General features: G+C 37.9%; 1 protein-coding gene across 2 annotated transcripts in view; it reads left to right on the top strand.

Annotated features, from left to right (window-relative positions):
* The first annotated feature begins 327 nt into the window (after positions 1-327).
* ZBBX (zinc finger B-box domain containing) overlaps positions 328-16,058 on the top strand; it is a 109,045-nt gene continuing 93,314 nt past the window's right edge. For both annotated transcript variants that reach the window (XM_043874638.1, XM_043874637.1), the window contains exons 1-4: positions 328-395; positions 4,512-4,625; positions 8,020-8,110; positions 15,583-15,631. In XM_043874638.1, the coding sequence (XP_043730573.1) occupies positions 328-395; positions 4,512-4,625; positions 8,020-8,110; positions 15,583-15,631 (322 nt within the window). The remainder of the gene's footprint in view (positions 396-4,511; positions 4,626-8,019; positions 8,111-15,582; positions 15,632-16,058) is intronic.

The following is a 16,058-nucleotide window of genomic DNA, read 5'->3' as shown; positions in this document are numbered from 1 at the left end:
TCACTTTCAGTTGAATGTTTCCACAGTCTTGTGCTATGTAATTTTTGGTAAAATTTTTGTTCCATCAGATATGTTATAGCTATAGCTATATTAGTGTGCAAATATTTGTATAACTTATATTTAGTATATATAATAATTTCTTGTTGCTTAACCTTTGATTTGACCTCATCTCTCAAAATTATTTCTGGTTTAAAATTTTTCCTGAATTATATGTAGTTTCAAATTTGTAATGTAATCATTTTACCTCTGAAGTAATTCTTTTGCTTTTATTACTTTTTCAGAAATTTTCACAAGTCACAATAATTTTTAGGCAATACTAAGAAAATCATGAACACCAAAGATTTTATGGTTCTTCCATGGGGAAAACCTGGAAATTCTGTAAAGCTAAAATATAAGTAAGTGCATATATGTTTATTACTTAAGTAGAAACAGTTGCTAAAGTTTCTATATATCATAATTTAAATACTTTTCACGTGAAGCTATTAGAGTTGAAGTAAAATTTTGTGAATTATCATCTCCATTTTCTTCACATTGCTCTATTTTTATAAGAGAGTAGGTTTGAAATATTATAAATCTATCATGGTTTAAAATGAGGACTAAAAATATTTATGGCACAAGAATCTATGCGAATTGGGATCATCAACTATTGAAGCAACTTAACAGAAAGTTACTAATTTTTCTAACACTTATTCAAAATTAGAAAAGAATCACCCTGAAGAACTGAAAGAAATTGAAATTGAGAGAGACTATTAAGGTGAGAAACCTTTAAACAGGGAAAAGAAATCACTAACTACGCTGAGTTCCCTGCACTCTAGAGCAGCTTCCATCCCAATGCTATTTTACACATGGTAATAATGTATCCATTTCAGTGCTACTCTCTCAGTGTGTATACCTATGGCTGATTCATGTTGATGTATGGCAGAAACAAACATAACATTGTAAAGGAATTATCCTCTCATTAAAAAGAAATAAATTTTTAAAAAATTATAAAAAAAGATATCAATGACTACCCTTGCACTTTGCAATTTAAAGAACATTACATTGAATCAGTTCTCCTAGGAAGGGTACCTTCTGTCTTAGATTGCCTGGAAGATGCAGTCAGCCTGAACCAAGCAATTCTGGGTATCGTGGGAATTTCAGGACTTGTAGGGGGTACCAAAGGGTTCAATGTACTCTCCCCCTTTGAGGTCATCTAGAATCACTGGAAATTTCCAAGGCCTTCCTCTCAAATATTATTCAGGACCAGCCAGCATGGGCTAGGGGCAGAGTATTGATTTTTAATATTAGTTTCTGAGTTCCCTGATCCAGATCAATAGTACTGTGGTTACTTAGTATCTTTAGAGCTTTCCTAACTCTCACTTCACCTTTGAGATACTGTGTGTAAAAGCATTGTGTCAACTGGGAGATGTTATATGGCATTATCATTATTAGGTTTATTAGCTTTTGGTAGGGAATGGAGCTATCTAATTGCTAGTATTGCCAATTTTCCTTTTTTAATGCAAAAGAAATGGGTTGTGCATTTTGCTGATGTGTTTTAAGTCTGTGTATTTACCTTTAAACACTCATTTAACATTTGTTAAGTACACATATTCTACACACTGTGCTAAGGAATGATGGATACAAAAGAAGGAAGTCACAGTCTTTGCCCTCAGGTAGCTTGTGGAGGATGCCAATATATAAAATTGTATCCACAAAGTCATGTGAAACATGGTGTGATATTAAAGCACAGGATGAGAACATGGCCTAAACTGCTAGGGCAGAGGTGAGGAGGTCTTCAAGCTTTGCCTGAAAGATGCCGTTACTTGGGTGGTTACTGGGTGAAATGTGCGCAAAGACACACAGACACGTAGTCTGGGGACTTTCAGGCTTAGCCAGTTGGCTAAGATTTATAGAACAAAATTGGAGAGACTTGCAAGTCACCCAGTTAATAAATTAACTTGTATGCCACTCTAAGGAGTTTAGGATTTGTCTTGGAAATGAGGGGGAGTCACTGTTCCCTGGCCTGTATGTCTCCTTGATTCACCCATGATTCACAACCTATAGAGACTAGGTTGGGATCCCCCATTCTAAGGTCGTTGCTCTGGAGTTTCTTTTCTTGCCCTTTCCTGTTCCAAGTTTGTTTGGCATTGTCTTCACAATTGTCTTAATGTTGTCTGACATGTTAGAGTTCTCCAGCTCCTCTCTCTGTTTCCCAACCTCCACACAGTTTTAGCAGGTTGTTTCTGCCTCTCAGATTTGCTTGTGTTGACATGGTCTCTGTAGGATCAACTTCAGCTGCCCTTCTGGGTCTGCTGTCTCCAGGAGGAATCTTCTGTGTTGTTCTAGACCCACAGAATCCCACAGAATCAGTTTGACCACTTGGTCAGGAGGCCAGTTCCTTTTTTAGTCTCTTTCCTCTACCACAGTGAGAACTTCCAAAACATTAAAAGTTTTGTAAGCGAATAAGTGACACAGTCACGTTTGTGCTTTTGGACTCTTCCTCCGGAGGCCATGTGGAAAGCGTTGTAAGCCGCTGAAACTTTGGGCCAGTGATTCTGAACTGTGCCCACAGGCCACCCCGGAGTGACCTCGTTCAGGAAACAGCTCCTAGGGTTAGCTCGGGTTCCTTCCTTTTCCCTTTTCTGCTCAGTCTTTAAGTCCAGTTAATTTTGTTTCCTTATAGTTCTCGAATGTTGCCATTTTTGTCCCCACTGTCTCTGTCTAGTCAGACCAGCACAATATCAGGGTTATGGAAATAGTCTCCTAACTGGCTTCCTTACTCTCAGCTCTGCACCCTCTAATTAATATTCCATTATACAGCCAGAGTGATGGTTCTTAAATGCAAGTCTGATCAATTCTCAATTCTCTTAAAACTTTTTAAAGATGCTTATTGCTCATAGAGTACAAATCCCAGTTTCTCATCATGGCCTACACAGCTCCTCATGATGCGGCCACTGTCCGCCTCAGCAGTTCCATTTCTTGCCACTTTCCCCTTCCTGTGCTTCACGTCTGGGGACGTGGAACTCCTAGTTCCTGGACCCACACACCGCTCTTTTCTACCTGTGCCCGCACTTTGCTTTCTTCCTGGAATAACTGCTCTCACCACCTCCCTTTGACCGGCTCTGTCCTTTCATCCCTTAGGGCTCAGCTCAGTCTTCACTCCCTTCAGGAACGGTTCTGCTTCCCCCAGGGGCTAGGAATGTGCCCTTAAGTGCTCAGGCGTCCCCCTGGACTTTGCGATGAAAGCACCGTTACACTCTACTTCAGTCACCTTCATGCTTGGCTGTGTTCCTTTCTATAATGGAAGCTCCAGTGGGTCTCACATCCTGTCTCTTACGAGTGCTTGTTTGTAGTTAGGGCTGAATTACTCCTTGTGGAACAGATATAATGAAAATAATGCCTCTCTTTCTCAATTTCTTCACCCACTTCTCTGAACCCTCTGTATAGCTTTTGCCTCCTCTTACTTTCCATTTATCTCCCTGGACTTGGGGTCATATCTTTGGCTCACTTGCTTTTTGGTGACTGCTCACTACCTCTGAATTATTTCCCTTTCTTATCTTCTTTATTTTTATTTAGGTTCCTTGCCATAGCACACATACCCAAGTAGCCCACGATGCTTAATTATAATAAGGCACCAATGAAATAATAAAGATATTTAAACTCGTGACAGATAATGAAAGCTAGAGAACTAGGTTGGTTTACTTCTACGAAACAGAGAGAGTGAGTGACTAATGCTGAGAAGGGACCAGAGTTGTAAGACAAAGGAAATGGCTGTCAAAAGCTTGATGAGATTCAGACATTGTTACAGACTCTTTTGTCCAGGAATCTGTTAGGGGCTCTGCTCTATCCTCAGAGAGTTTTCTTTTTGTTGCTTTCCTTTGTGGGAAACAATCAGTGGTGCTTGCCTCAGTTTCCATTTATCCCTTTGATGGCTCCTCAACCAAAACTCTCAACAGGAGCTTTCTTCCTAATAGGCTCCAAGCAAACTCTTCTCTCTCTTTCTTTTGTATTGTACATACATGGCATAAAGGTAGAAATTTATTGGAGTTTTCCAAGATGATTTATTTAGCAAATATGTGTATTCTGCCTATACAGAATAGTTATTTTAAACACTGTGATTCAAACTACTTGACTCCTTTGAAGGCAGTATGAAAATTAGAAAATGATTTTTAGTTTATTTTCTGTTTGCGTGTCATGGATATTTGTGCATATATAAAGACATAGCTCAGGCATAAAGTGAATATGATTTGAAACCTCTGGCAATGTAATATGAAAAACAAAAGTCCAAGATTTGAAGTTGTACCTTGCTTGAGGTTATTAATTGATGGCAAATGCTAGCTTTAGAAACTGTATTTCAAAGACGAAAAAGGAAGTAAAAATACGCTGTGACATATTTATTACTCCTAATTTTAATTAAGGACAAATAGGACTATAAAATTATTTTGCCTTTTTTATTTTTTTTTGGAAGGGTTTGTTTGTTTGCCTCAAATGAAATTTTACATTTAAATCTTCTGCACTTAAATCTTATTCAGAAATGCTCAAGAACTGAGGATGGAGAAAGTACAGCTAGAGTTGGAGAACCAAGAGATGGAAAAGAAACTACAAGAGTTCCAATCAACAAGAAATAAAGAAAAGGAAGAACGAGGGTGGGTGACACTTTTAAAGAATTTTAGAGAAATAAAGGGATTTCCTTATTATAAGCTGAGGTCCTTATGTCAAGAACTGTTTTATGTTCATGTTTTATGTTAATGTCAAGAACTTCCAATTCTTCCCTGGTGACTCAGAGAGTAAAGAATCTACCTGTAAATGCAGGGAAGCTGGATTCGATCCCTGGGTCAGGAAGATCCCCTGGAGAAGGGAATGGCTACTCACTCCAGTATTCTTGCCTGGAGAATCCCATGGAGAGGAGCCTGGCGGGCTACAGTCCCTGGGGTAGCAAAGAGTCAAACATGACTGAGTGACTGACATGTTCACTTTTTTTTTTCCTTCCAGTGACGATCTGTCCTGAATGAGTACTTTCTGGATTTTACTGATGAACAAGCAATTTTAAATTGCCCCTCATTTTTCTAACTGTGTTCCCTTCCTCTAAACCTTATTTGGTCTTTGCATGCGTGTCTGCTGAGTCGCTTCAGTTGTGTCTGACTCTTTGCGACTCTATGGACTGTAGCCCGTCAGGCTCCTCTGTCCATAGAATTCTCCAGGCAAGAATACTGGAGTGGGTTGCCATGCCCTCCTCCAGGGATCTTCCCAACCAAGGGATCAAACCCATGTCTTTCATGTCTCCTGCATTGACAGGCGATTTCTTTACCACTAGTGCTGCCTAGGAAGCCCACACTTTCTTATTTCTCTTCTTACAGTACTCTTCTTAACCATTTATAGTTCAGAATGTTGGGGCTTCTCAGGTGGCTCAGAGAATCTGTCTGCAATGCAGGAGACATAAAAGATGTAGATTTGATCCTTGGGCTGGGAAGATCTCCTGGAGTAGGAAATGGCAACCTGCTCTGGTATTCTTTCCTGGAAAATTCAATGGACAGAGTAGCCTGGTGGGCATGCTACAGTCCATGGGGTCACCAAGAGTTGGAAACAGCTGAGTACTGAGCACCCACATATTGAGAACAACAGTGCAGAGTTTCTCTTTGCTCTCATAAAAGTGCCATCAACAGGTGATTGCCAGTTTATGAGCAGCATATTTTTATTTATTTAAAAAGACTTTTGGGATAGGGATTTACATGCACACAGATAAGAGTTTTCAAACCCTCAAGTATGTTTGAAATATTGTTAGCAAACATGCTTTAGCTGAAGTTATATTAGTGAGAACTCTCTAATAATTACGCTTGCATACCTGTACTAACTTTATGGAGAATTTTGCTTTGTTGTAAAAATAATAAATATAATTAAAATCAAGTATAACTGATAGTTATATAATGGAAATGAATCTCCTCTTCTCTCTAGGCTGACTCCCAGCCCATAATGTAGTACCACTTTTAACAATTAAAATGTTTGTCCCCACAAATGTCTTTGTACAAGCCTGTATATATATGTGTGTGTGTGTATGTGTATGTATGTGTGTAGGTGTGTATTTGACATGTCTTTTACATTTTTACAAGTGAGGTCATCTATAAAAATATGTGAATGGATTCACATTCTACTTTTCTCCTTGCTCTTTTTGCCACTCTTGCCACGTCAGCACAAAGTGATCTCATTGTTTTAAATGAGTTGCATAATATTTCTTTGTGTGGATATAATAGCACTTATTTTTCAGATCTTTATTAAGTTTTTAGTATTTTGTGATTATATATGCTGTCATGAATATGCTTTTATATATGTTTTTGCTTACACATGTAAGAGTATCTATGGGATAAATTCCTACACTTGTAATTTTAGATTAGAGTATATGGCAGCTTACCTTTTGGTAGATACTGGAGAACTTTTCTTTCCAATAGGCTGCAAAAGTGCCTAACTTTTTTCCTGTAGAGAATGAGAGTGCATTCATATACTTCTGGTGTTCCTAAAAGTCTGGTCACCAGACTCTGTGTATTCAATTTGCTTTGCTTAGCGCTCAGGTGATGATCATCAAATATCTGTGAATTACCTTCTGAACCATTAAAGAAAATTCAAAAGTTTATTATAGTTTCAGTGGTATTTATCTTTAGAGACTAAGTCTTTGAAAAAATGTTTATGACAGAGCTAAGTCGCTTGAGTTGTGTCTGACTCTTTGGAACCCTATGGACTGTAGCGCCCACTAAGCTCCTCTGTCCGTGGGATTCTCCAGGCAAGAATACTGGAGTCGGTTGCCAGGTCCTCCTCCAGGGGATCTTTCCAACCCAGGTATCAAACCCACGCCTCTTATGTCTCTTGCATTGGCAGGCAGATTCTTTACCACTAGTGCCACCTGGAAGCCTTCGTGACACATACACACATCTAATAAGCAGAGCATTGGCTTTTTTTTTTTTAAAGAAAAACTAATTTTATATTGGCGAGCATTGATTTAATCAAAGATATTTCAATGCGGTACATCATCCCAGGTGACAAAGTTTATTGTGTGTCTTGGTGTTCTTATCCTAATGATCCAATGGCCAGTTCTCTCTTTTTTATTGTTGTTTTTGGGTTTTTGTTTTCTTTTGTCTTTTAATTTTTTTTGTAAACTTCACTGCTTTGGACTTAGTTTGGGCTCCTCAGCGGACCATGAATAAATATATCTGTGAAACAGAGTTCCTGAAATTAGCCCCCAAGAGTAAGTTTCCATTAGTGGAGGAACCTTTTCTAGATGTTTTCAAAAATGTTCTAAAGCTTGCCTGGGTTTTCAGAATAGTAAAGTGCTTTTCTAAGGTCACATAGATAGTAAATGTCATAGCCCAAATGAGAACCTGCCACTCACTGGTCAGGAAGATGGAAGTTTGGTTTTCCAGTCTTGGTTTTATTATTTATTATCTCTGTGACCTTGGGCAACTTTTCTTCTCATTATTGTTTAAAATAAGACTTGGGCTTCCTGCTCTGTTGACTTAAGAGGAGTTTGTGAGGCTCAAATGAAAGTGCTTTGAAACTATAAAATGAAACCTTTTGCCTTCTTAGCAATCTCTGTTACCTTTCACTGTGGGAACTAATTTGAAGTCTTAATAAGGCATTCATCACGTAGTTGATCTGCAGAATTTGGGGGCATATTGCTTTGCTTCCTTTTTCTCTTTACATTTGAGAACACTTAGCTTTTAAAACTGCATGGCAATCTGTAAAATTTCCTATAACTCAATAAAACTATCTTTAGTCATTGTAAATGTCTTTAAAAATGAAATTCTTCATCTGTGTTTGGACATTTCACTTTTATTCATTTCTTTTCAAATTTTCCAAATATAGTAGAGTTATATTTTAGAATTACTGAGGCTATTGTGGCATTATTGATATTTCATTTTCATTTTGTGGTGGTCTGTTACATGTTAACAACTGAATTTCCATTTCCTGAAACAGGGAAAATATATTTGTTTTCATTAAAAGGAGAAATGTATTTAGTAATTGCATTTTGTCTTCCATTGATATATATTGAAGGTCAAGTGGATATCATTGGAAATCTGGACAAGTGGGCAAATTGGGTAATCAATCATACATGATGTCACAAAATAAAGGAAATGTTATTAAGGTAAGAAAACACTATTTGATTCTCAAGCAGTTTGCTAAGAATATATAAATTATTTTTTCAGATCTTGCCTTCCCTTCCATACTTAAGAATCGACAATTCTTGTTTTTAAAAGCTTTGCATATTATTGGATTTTGAATTTTATTAAATTTTATGTGTTAATATGCAACTTTCACTATTCAGATATGTTTTTGTTTTTCATCTGCAAGTTGATTTTTAAAAATTCACCTTCAGCTGAATTTTTCTAACTTCAGTTTCTCCTTTCAGTTCAGTTCTGGTTTTCAAGTATGGGAAGTAGAACTACATAGTTCTATATTAAAGTGAAAGTGAAGTTATTTGATATAACAGATGACAGACTTTTTCTGCCTTTTTATTTATTTAATGTGTTCATGTTCTGCTTGAATAATAATTATTCATAGGTTGTTGATTCCATGTGTGAAGATACCCAAGGGAAAACTGCTTTAAAATTTCCCAGCTATAGAATTTCTTTATCTTTACTGTGTATTGTAAAATATAACATTACATTATATTTAAGGTTAAAAGCAAAGGAGTATCCTTATGTAATGAAAACTGCTTTGCTTCTGTATTCTTTAGTACAAGATCCGTGACTTTGTAAGTTTTAACTTATATAGCTTTTTCTTTTTTATATACCTATCATTAAACTTTCATTGGACCAGTTGGCATCTACAAATATCTTATTTGGCACTTCTAGCCTTTTTGGCTTTGAAAAGGCATTTTATTCTTTACTGTCTTTCTCTTACTGAGATATGTGACTTTAATTTTTGAGTTAAAAGTTTTATAATCCACTTTGCATTTTTCATTATCTTTCTGAGACGTTGTTCCAGGCTTTAGATGTTGTTGTAAATATATTAAAAGTGCTGACTCTTTGTGATTATTGATTTATTTATTCAATAGCATTTATTAAGTTCCTTCTTTGTCTCATAGCGAATTGTCCTTGTTCTCAAGGAGATCCTTATGTGATGTAGAAGACAAGGCACATATGAAAATATCTATAAGAAAAGTTGCTATGTAATTTTTGCCATTTAGTGTATGAATCATTTGTGCTTGGGAAATAATAGTATACCTCTAAAATATTTGAGAGTGTGCTAGATATACTTGTTAGGAAAATTGATGAATAAGTCATAATGCCAGTTCCCATAAACCTCATAATTGAGTAGGAGTCACCCTCCTACTCATGGGGCATGAGTAGGGAGCATGGGGTGGGGTGGGGAGGCACAGAGGTGGGAGATAAAGCAAGATTGGGCAGGATGGGAGGAGGACTGAAAACCAGACTCAGGAGTCTTGACTTTTTTCACTGGGTGAATGGAATTCCCTAAGAGTTTTGAAGACAAGTTTAAGGTAATGATGTGTATTGGCTGATCTTCTCAACATCCAGTGCATTTGGAGTTTGTAAGTAGAGTATCAGTTCAGTTCAGTTGCTCAGTTGTGTCCGACTCTTTGCGACCCCATGTATCGCAGCATGCTAGGCCTCCCTGTCCATCACCAACTCCCAGAGGCCACTCAAACTCATGTCCATCGAGTCGGTGATGCCATCCAACCATCTCAGCCTCTGTCAGCCCCTTCTCCTCCTGCCCCCAATCCCTCCCAGCATCAAGGTCTTTTACAACGAGTCAACTCCTCACATGAGGTGGCCAAAGTATTGGAGTTTCAGCCTCAGCATCAGTCCTTCCAATGAACACCCAGGACTGATCTCCTTCAGGATGGACTGGTTGGATCTCCTTGCAGTCCAAGGGACTCTCAAGAGTCTCTCCAACACCACAGTTCAAAAGCATCAATTCTTCAGCGCTCAGCTTTCTTCACAGTCCAACTCTCACATCCGTACATGACCACTGGAAAAACCATAGCCTTGACTAGATGGACCTTTAGAGCAAGTGATATTCACATTCTTTTTGATCATGTAGCATATCAATAAAGAATTCATTTTGAGAATGAACTTTCTATCCACAATTTTTTATTTGCTTATAGATATAATTTATATGCATACTAATTTACTAATATGTGCATTGTAAAACAAAATATGGAAGTTAATCAAGGATGATATAAATATGAAGAGATGTTTCTTTTTCTCTCTCTCGGCTTCTCCTGAGCTCACTCAGCCATGCACGTATGCTACTTTTGAGGCCACTGGTACAGAAACAGAGAGGCTACTTACAAGACTATTAAAAGGTCAGATGAGAAGAGTTTGAATTAGAATGTAGTGGAAGAAATATAAAGGAAACATGGAACCAAACACAGTGAGAAAGGAAAGGAGGAAGTAAAATATATAAGTGATATTCCAGGATGAATTGCCTAAAAGATAGAATAAATAAAGGAGCTGGAGAAAAATTTCTGTTTAGATTTAGACTTCTTCCTTCCTTCCCTTTCTTTCTTTTCCCAGACCTATTGAGGTATGATTGGCTAATAAAATTATAAGATATTTAAAGAATACAACATGATGGTTTGATATACATATACATTGTGAATGGATTTCCCCCATTGAGTTGATTAACATATCCACATTTGCTTTATCTTTTATAAGAACATTTAACTTCTACTCGTAACAAATTTGAAAGCCTTGGAGTTTTGTTTGCACTCTAATGTGCTGGCTGGAGCTGAGAGAGTAAATGTGCACCCTAAGAATTTGTAAAAAAGGAGAAGAAAGGTGTGAAGGATAAAGGGCAGGTATGAAGGATAGAGCTCAGAAAATATGGAGGCAAAGAAAACTTTAATATTTGCTCACTACCTGTTTTATACCAACCAACAGTGCTTTTTCCTGTTTTATCTCTTTAAGTGCTTGTGTCACTCTTAAGATGCAGTTGCTCTTTTTTACAGTTCCACAGCTGAAGTAATTTAACACCAAAAAAGTTGAATAACTTGCTCGTGTCGAAGGTCAGGGCCAAAATTTGGAATGCAGGTTTTCAGCTGAAATTCTAAGATAGTTCAGCTTAGTTCTAAGATAATTTCCAGCCTTCTAGTGAAAGGAGCCTGAGAAGAGAAAGAATGGGAGAAATAGAGTCAAAGTAATGTAATTTCATAGGAGATAAAAGTCAAAGAGAACATCTTTAGAAAAAAATGGAGAAGTCAACCTTGACTGATGTATTTGTAATGAAAAAGTTGAGTGTAGTTTTAGATCGATGTTTTTCAGCTGGGGGCCGTTTTGTCCCCCAGGAGACACTTGGCAATGTCTGGACACATATTTTGCTATCACCACTGAGAGGGATATTTTTGGCTAATGGGAGTGGCTACAAGTCAGGAGTACTGTTGAACATTAGAGAATGATCTGGGCAGCCCTCATAACAGAGAATTATTTGGCCTAAAACAGTGGTACCAAGGTCACAGAATCCTGTGCTACACAATATAGATTAAAGTCGTGACTCATCTAATTAGTTTTGTGATTTTAGACAAAAATTTAACCTTTTCAGGCAAAAATCTAACCTGTGACCTTTCTTGGTCTTATGTTACCATGTTTGTAAACATGCATAACAGTACTTACTGACTACTTCACAGAGTTTCGAGCAGTGCATGAGATAACATGTGTGAAACCAATTGTAACATGAACTGAAAATCATGTTAAAATGGTTATTTACGGAGAGTGAGAATTTTTAAAAGCAATAAATTTGATTTGATGGTTGGGTTGTCATCAGATGTAAGAATTTATTTTAAGTTGTTGAAAAAGAAAGACAGGTGGCAATAAGTAAAGGCTAATACTTTATTATGTGGGAGACGATGTGAGCGAGTTTGTAGCTGAGGGGTATGTTGACTAGTGGAGGAAACGCTGAAGATTAAATGAGCGAGGCACCAGTTGCTCGGGGCTTTGAAGAGGTGGCTCCTTGAGGAGGGCTTGACCAAGGGAAGGAAGGCACATTTCCTTGAGACAGGAAAGATGGAAAACAGGTGACAGTGAAGGAACATTTTTAGAGGTTGCTTTTGACAGGCAGTGAGGCAGAAAGCTGTGGAAAAATCTTTTCTAGGAAAACCTCAACTTTCTTAGCACATTTGAAGGCAAGATCAACTGTTCACATTAAGGAAGGGAAATGGGGGTGAATTTGAGTTTTTGGGACTGGAGAAGATCTGGAGCTGCCACTGTGGGAATCACGTTTGAGGTTTATTAGAAATGAGCAAATAGGTTGCTGAAGAGCCATAGGAGCCCAGTAGGCTTGTTCAGGCTGTATTTGTAGAGGACCCAGTAGCTAATGGGGCTTCCCTGGTGGCTAGGACAGTGAAGAATCTGCCACCTGTGTGGGAGATCCAGGTTCAATCCCTGAGTCAGGAAGATCCCCTGGAGAAGGGAAGGGCCACCCCACTCCAGCATTCTTGCCTAGAGAATTCCATGGACAGAGGAGCCTGACAGGCTACAGTCTAAGGGGTCACAAAGAGTCGGATACAACTGAGCAACTAACACTTTCAGTTGCTATTATTTCATCACAGTGGTAGGTAGTTATGGGATGTCTAAAAGGAAGGAGGTAAGGAGATTGTGGTTAGGGCTCAAAGAAACTCTGAATTTGGGATTTTGAAGGTGTGGCCATTCAGCTTGCTGCTTAGGTCCCAGGTTTGGTCATAATGGTCAGGGGCTGCTGAAGAGGCACTTTAGATATGCATAGCAGTCAGCCTGTAGGAGGGTTTTTCAGCATCAGGATGTCAGGTGAACACAGACATTGAGCCTCCAAGACCATCACCTTAGAGAAGTGATGGAGAGCAATACTGAGCAGACGGCCGAGGTTCAGGTGGGAGAGGATTCTGGGCCCTGGGAAAGGCAGTAAGTGGATGGTGGGAGCTTCAGTAGAGGCAACTCGGCTGAATGATGAGAGCAGAACAGTGTTCTGGAAGCAGCACTGAGGAGCAAACAGGGAGAACATTTTCCTTCTCTCCGGGTGAGTGCAAGGGAATAGAAATGTAGCTAGTCCCTCTGGAGAGTCCCGTGGGGAAGGTTGTGTGTGAGAAAGATGGGGCCAGTTACTGTGAACTTTTGAAAGAGATAAGTTAAGGAAAGGTTTAAGGCATAATACAGTTAGATGACTATTTAATAAGGGTTTCATGGAAGGGTGGGGCAGCCTGGATGGAAGGAAAAGTAGTGGAGGATGGCAAAGGTTAAGTAGCTAACTGGATTAAGAATAAGACTTTTGGAAAAAGTGGCTTGTGGAAGGAGCGTGGGCCCAGCATGGCAGTCTAGGACATTAGTGGCAGTTTGGAAGCATTTGTGAATGCTAGGGAGGCCGATGAAGACAGCATAGTCTGACCCCAATGGCCCAGATGATATGTCTGAGCCTCTAAGCTGTCCTGGCCCCTGATGAGACCCCTTTAGCATCTCCTGATGGAGGCATAAGTTGGCTAATGAGGTATATAGCTTCAGTATATTGAATTCATAATGTTTTATGCATATAAACATAGTCATATCCATATATATATATGTGTGTGTATATATGTGTGTATATATGTGTTCTCAGTCATGTGAGCATTGAGTCCTGTAGCATATAGTCCATGGGGGTCACAAACAGTGTAAGATAGCCCACGAGGCTCTTATCTCCATGGAATTTTCATGCAAGAATACTGAAGTGGGTTGCCATTTGCTACTCTAGGGGATCTTCCTGACCCAGGGACTGAACCCATGTCTCTTGTACCTCCTGCATTGGCAGGCAGATTTCCACTTTGCTACCTGGTAAGCTTTTGGACTGCAAGAAGATCCAACCAGTCCATCCTAAAGGAGATCAGTCCCGGGTGTTCCTTGGAAGGACTGATGTTGAAGCTGAAACTTCAATATTTTGGCCACTGCATGCGAAGAGTTGACTCATTGGAAAAGACCCTAATGCTGGGAAGGATTGGGGGCATGAGGAGAAGGGGACGACAGAGGATGAGATGGCTGGATGGCATCACCGACTCAATGGACATGGGTTTGGGTAGACTCTGGGAGTTGGTGATAGACAGGGAGGCCTGGTGTGCTGCGATTCATGGGATCTCAGAGTCGGACACGACTGAGCGACTGAACTGAACTGAAGCTTTTGGAGTAGGGTTGGATTAGGGATACACACACACACACACACACAAACACCATGTGTTTGCATATGTGTGTGTGTGTGTGTATGTGTGTGTGTATCCCTGGTCCAACCCTACTCCACTCTCATCTTTTTCCCCAACAGATAAAAATCAGACTTAAGGAAATTCTGTTTGCCTAAAAATAACAAGCTAGCAGTTTGTTCATTGAAATATTATATGCAGTTTGATTCATTTGAAGTAAATATGGCTGTATTCACAGAGCTGAAAAATATTCACAATAACAAGAACAAGCTACAATATGTCCCTAATAATGGGTTTATTCTGCCTTAGTATGTCCATTCTGCCCAGGTAGCCTATAACCACATGTTTCAATTCAAATATATCATTAAGGTAATAATATTGGAGAATTTGGTTATGAAAAATGGGATTAAATTATCTGTAACTTGTATAACACTGCCAGTTTACAAATAAAAGTGTTATTCACATAAAAAAATGACTATTTCAATTCTATTTTCTAGTCTGCTGTGTTTGGTACATAGCATCTGAACAGCTCCTTAAAAAATGTGAGAAAACAAATGCTCTTTTGAAGCAAACCCACTAGATTTACTGAGAATAATTAGGCCTAAATTTTCAAAGATGACTGCAGTGGTACAAGCTATAGATGGAGAGGCAACCATTGTTCTCATATTCTCATGTGCAAATTGGGCAATTGAGCATGGAAATTGAAAATTGAAAATAAGGCATGAATTGACAGTGTGTGTGTAAGTGTTCACCATGCTCTGTGAATGTCTGTGTACTTCAGATGTTGGTTTTAATAAGACCAAAGCAGGTACTTGGAATCGGCAAGTCTGTTTCATTTCTTAAAATCTGAAGATCCAAGGATTTTAGGCAATTATTTATTTGAAATACCTAGCCATAATTCTTACGTACTCAATTTTTTTTGGCTATACCTTGGGAAAGTCCGGGATAACAAAAAATATATTTGAAAAAGGCTATGTCTATGACGCTTAAATGCTTTTCTAAATTGGGCAAATACAGATAATAATGTTAGCTTTTTACAGTTTTGTGAGCAGAATAGCTCAGTCAGAATTCAGTTTAGATTCAGTCTACACAAATATTAGACTTTGTGTGTTTTGGAAAGATCAGAGATGGAGAAGGCATACTGAGCCTTTATAATATTTAAAAGCTAGTGCTTTCCTAAAATCATTTCATAGAGATGTGTAACTTTTGTTTAAAGATAATTTATGACATTTTTTCCTGAAAGTTGGCTTATATATGTTTCTAAAATATATTTTCCATTTGTGAATTTTCTCTTGATTTAATTAAAAGCTCTATATTTGCAGTAAAGATGATCTCCTATTATATTATTTGAAAATGTTTGTTTTGTTCAAGATGCAGCAAAATGTTATGGCTTTATAGTATTTTTGTTAGTCACTTAAACTTTGAGTTATATCTGAAAAATAGTATCTATTTTGTTAATACAGTTTTCTGCTGGAAAAGTGAAATTAAAATTACTGAAGGAACAACTTCAAGGTAAACAGTTTACACTGTATTATTAGGTATTGTAGATATAATTATTTTTTTAACCTTTGAATTACATATTGAATTACATTTAACATTTGAATTACAAATTGTAGTTCTAAGACTATTCATGCAGTATAAAGACTCTAAACCCCAAAATATTGACTCTTTTTCTGTGATACTCACAATATATTTTATCTGTGTTTTGGGGAAGGGCACTTATTTTATATAAAATATCAACTTAGGATATGACTATAATAGTATTTTTGAAAGATGAGGACTTACATAGCATTGCTTCTTAAACTTTATTAATATAATATCTTAAACAGGAAGAAAATTCTAGCGGTATAAAATTATAAATTGACATTTTACCCTAGGAAATTAAAAGAACATTGAAATTTGCTTTTTAAAAAGAATTTAAAAGTAGCAAAACCAAATT

The sequence above is a fragment of the Cervus elaphus genome, chromosome 19, assembly GCF_910594005.1.
Source record: "Cervus elaphus chromosome 19, mCerEla1.1, whole genome shotgun sequence".
Taxonomy (NCBI): Eukaryota; Metazoa; Chordata; class Mammalia; order Artiodactyla; family Cervidae; genus Cervus; species Cervus elaphus.
Note: the sequence above shows the minus strand (reverse complement) of the source record. Positions and strands in the feature narration are given on the sequence as shown.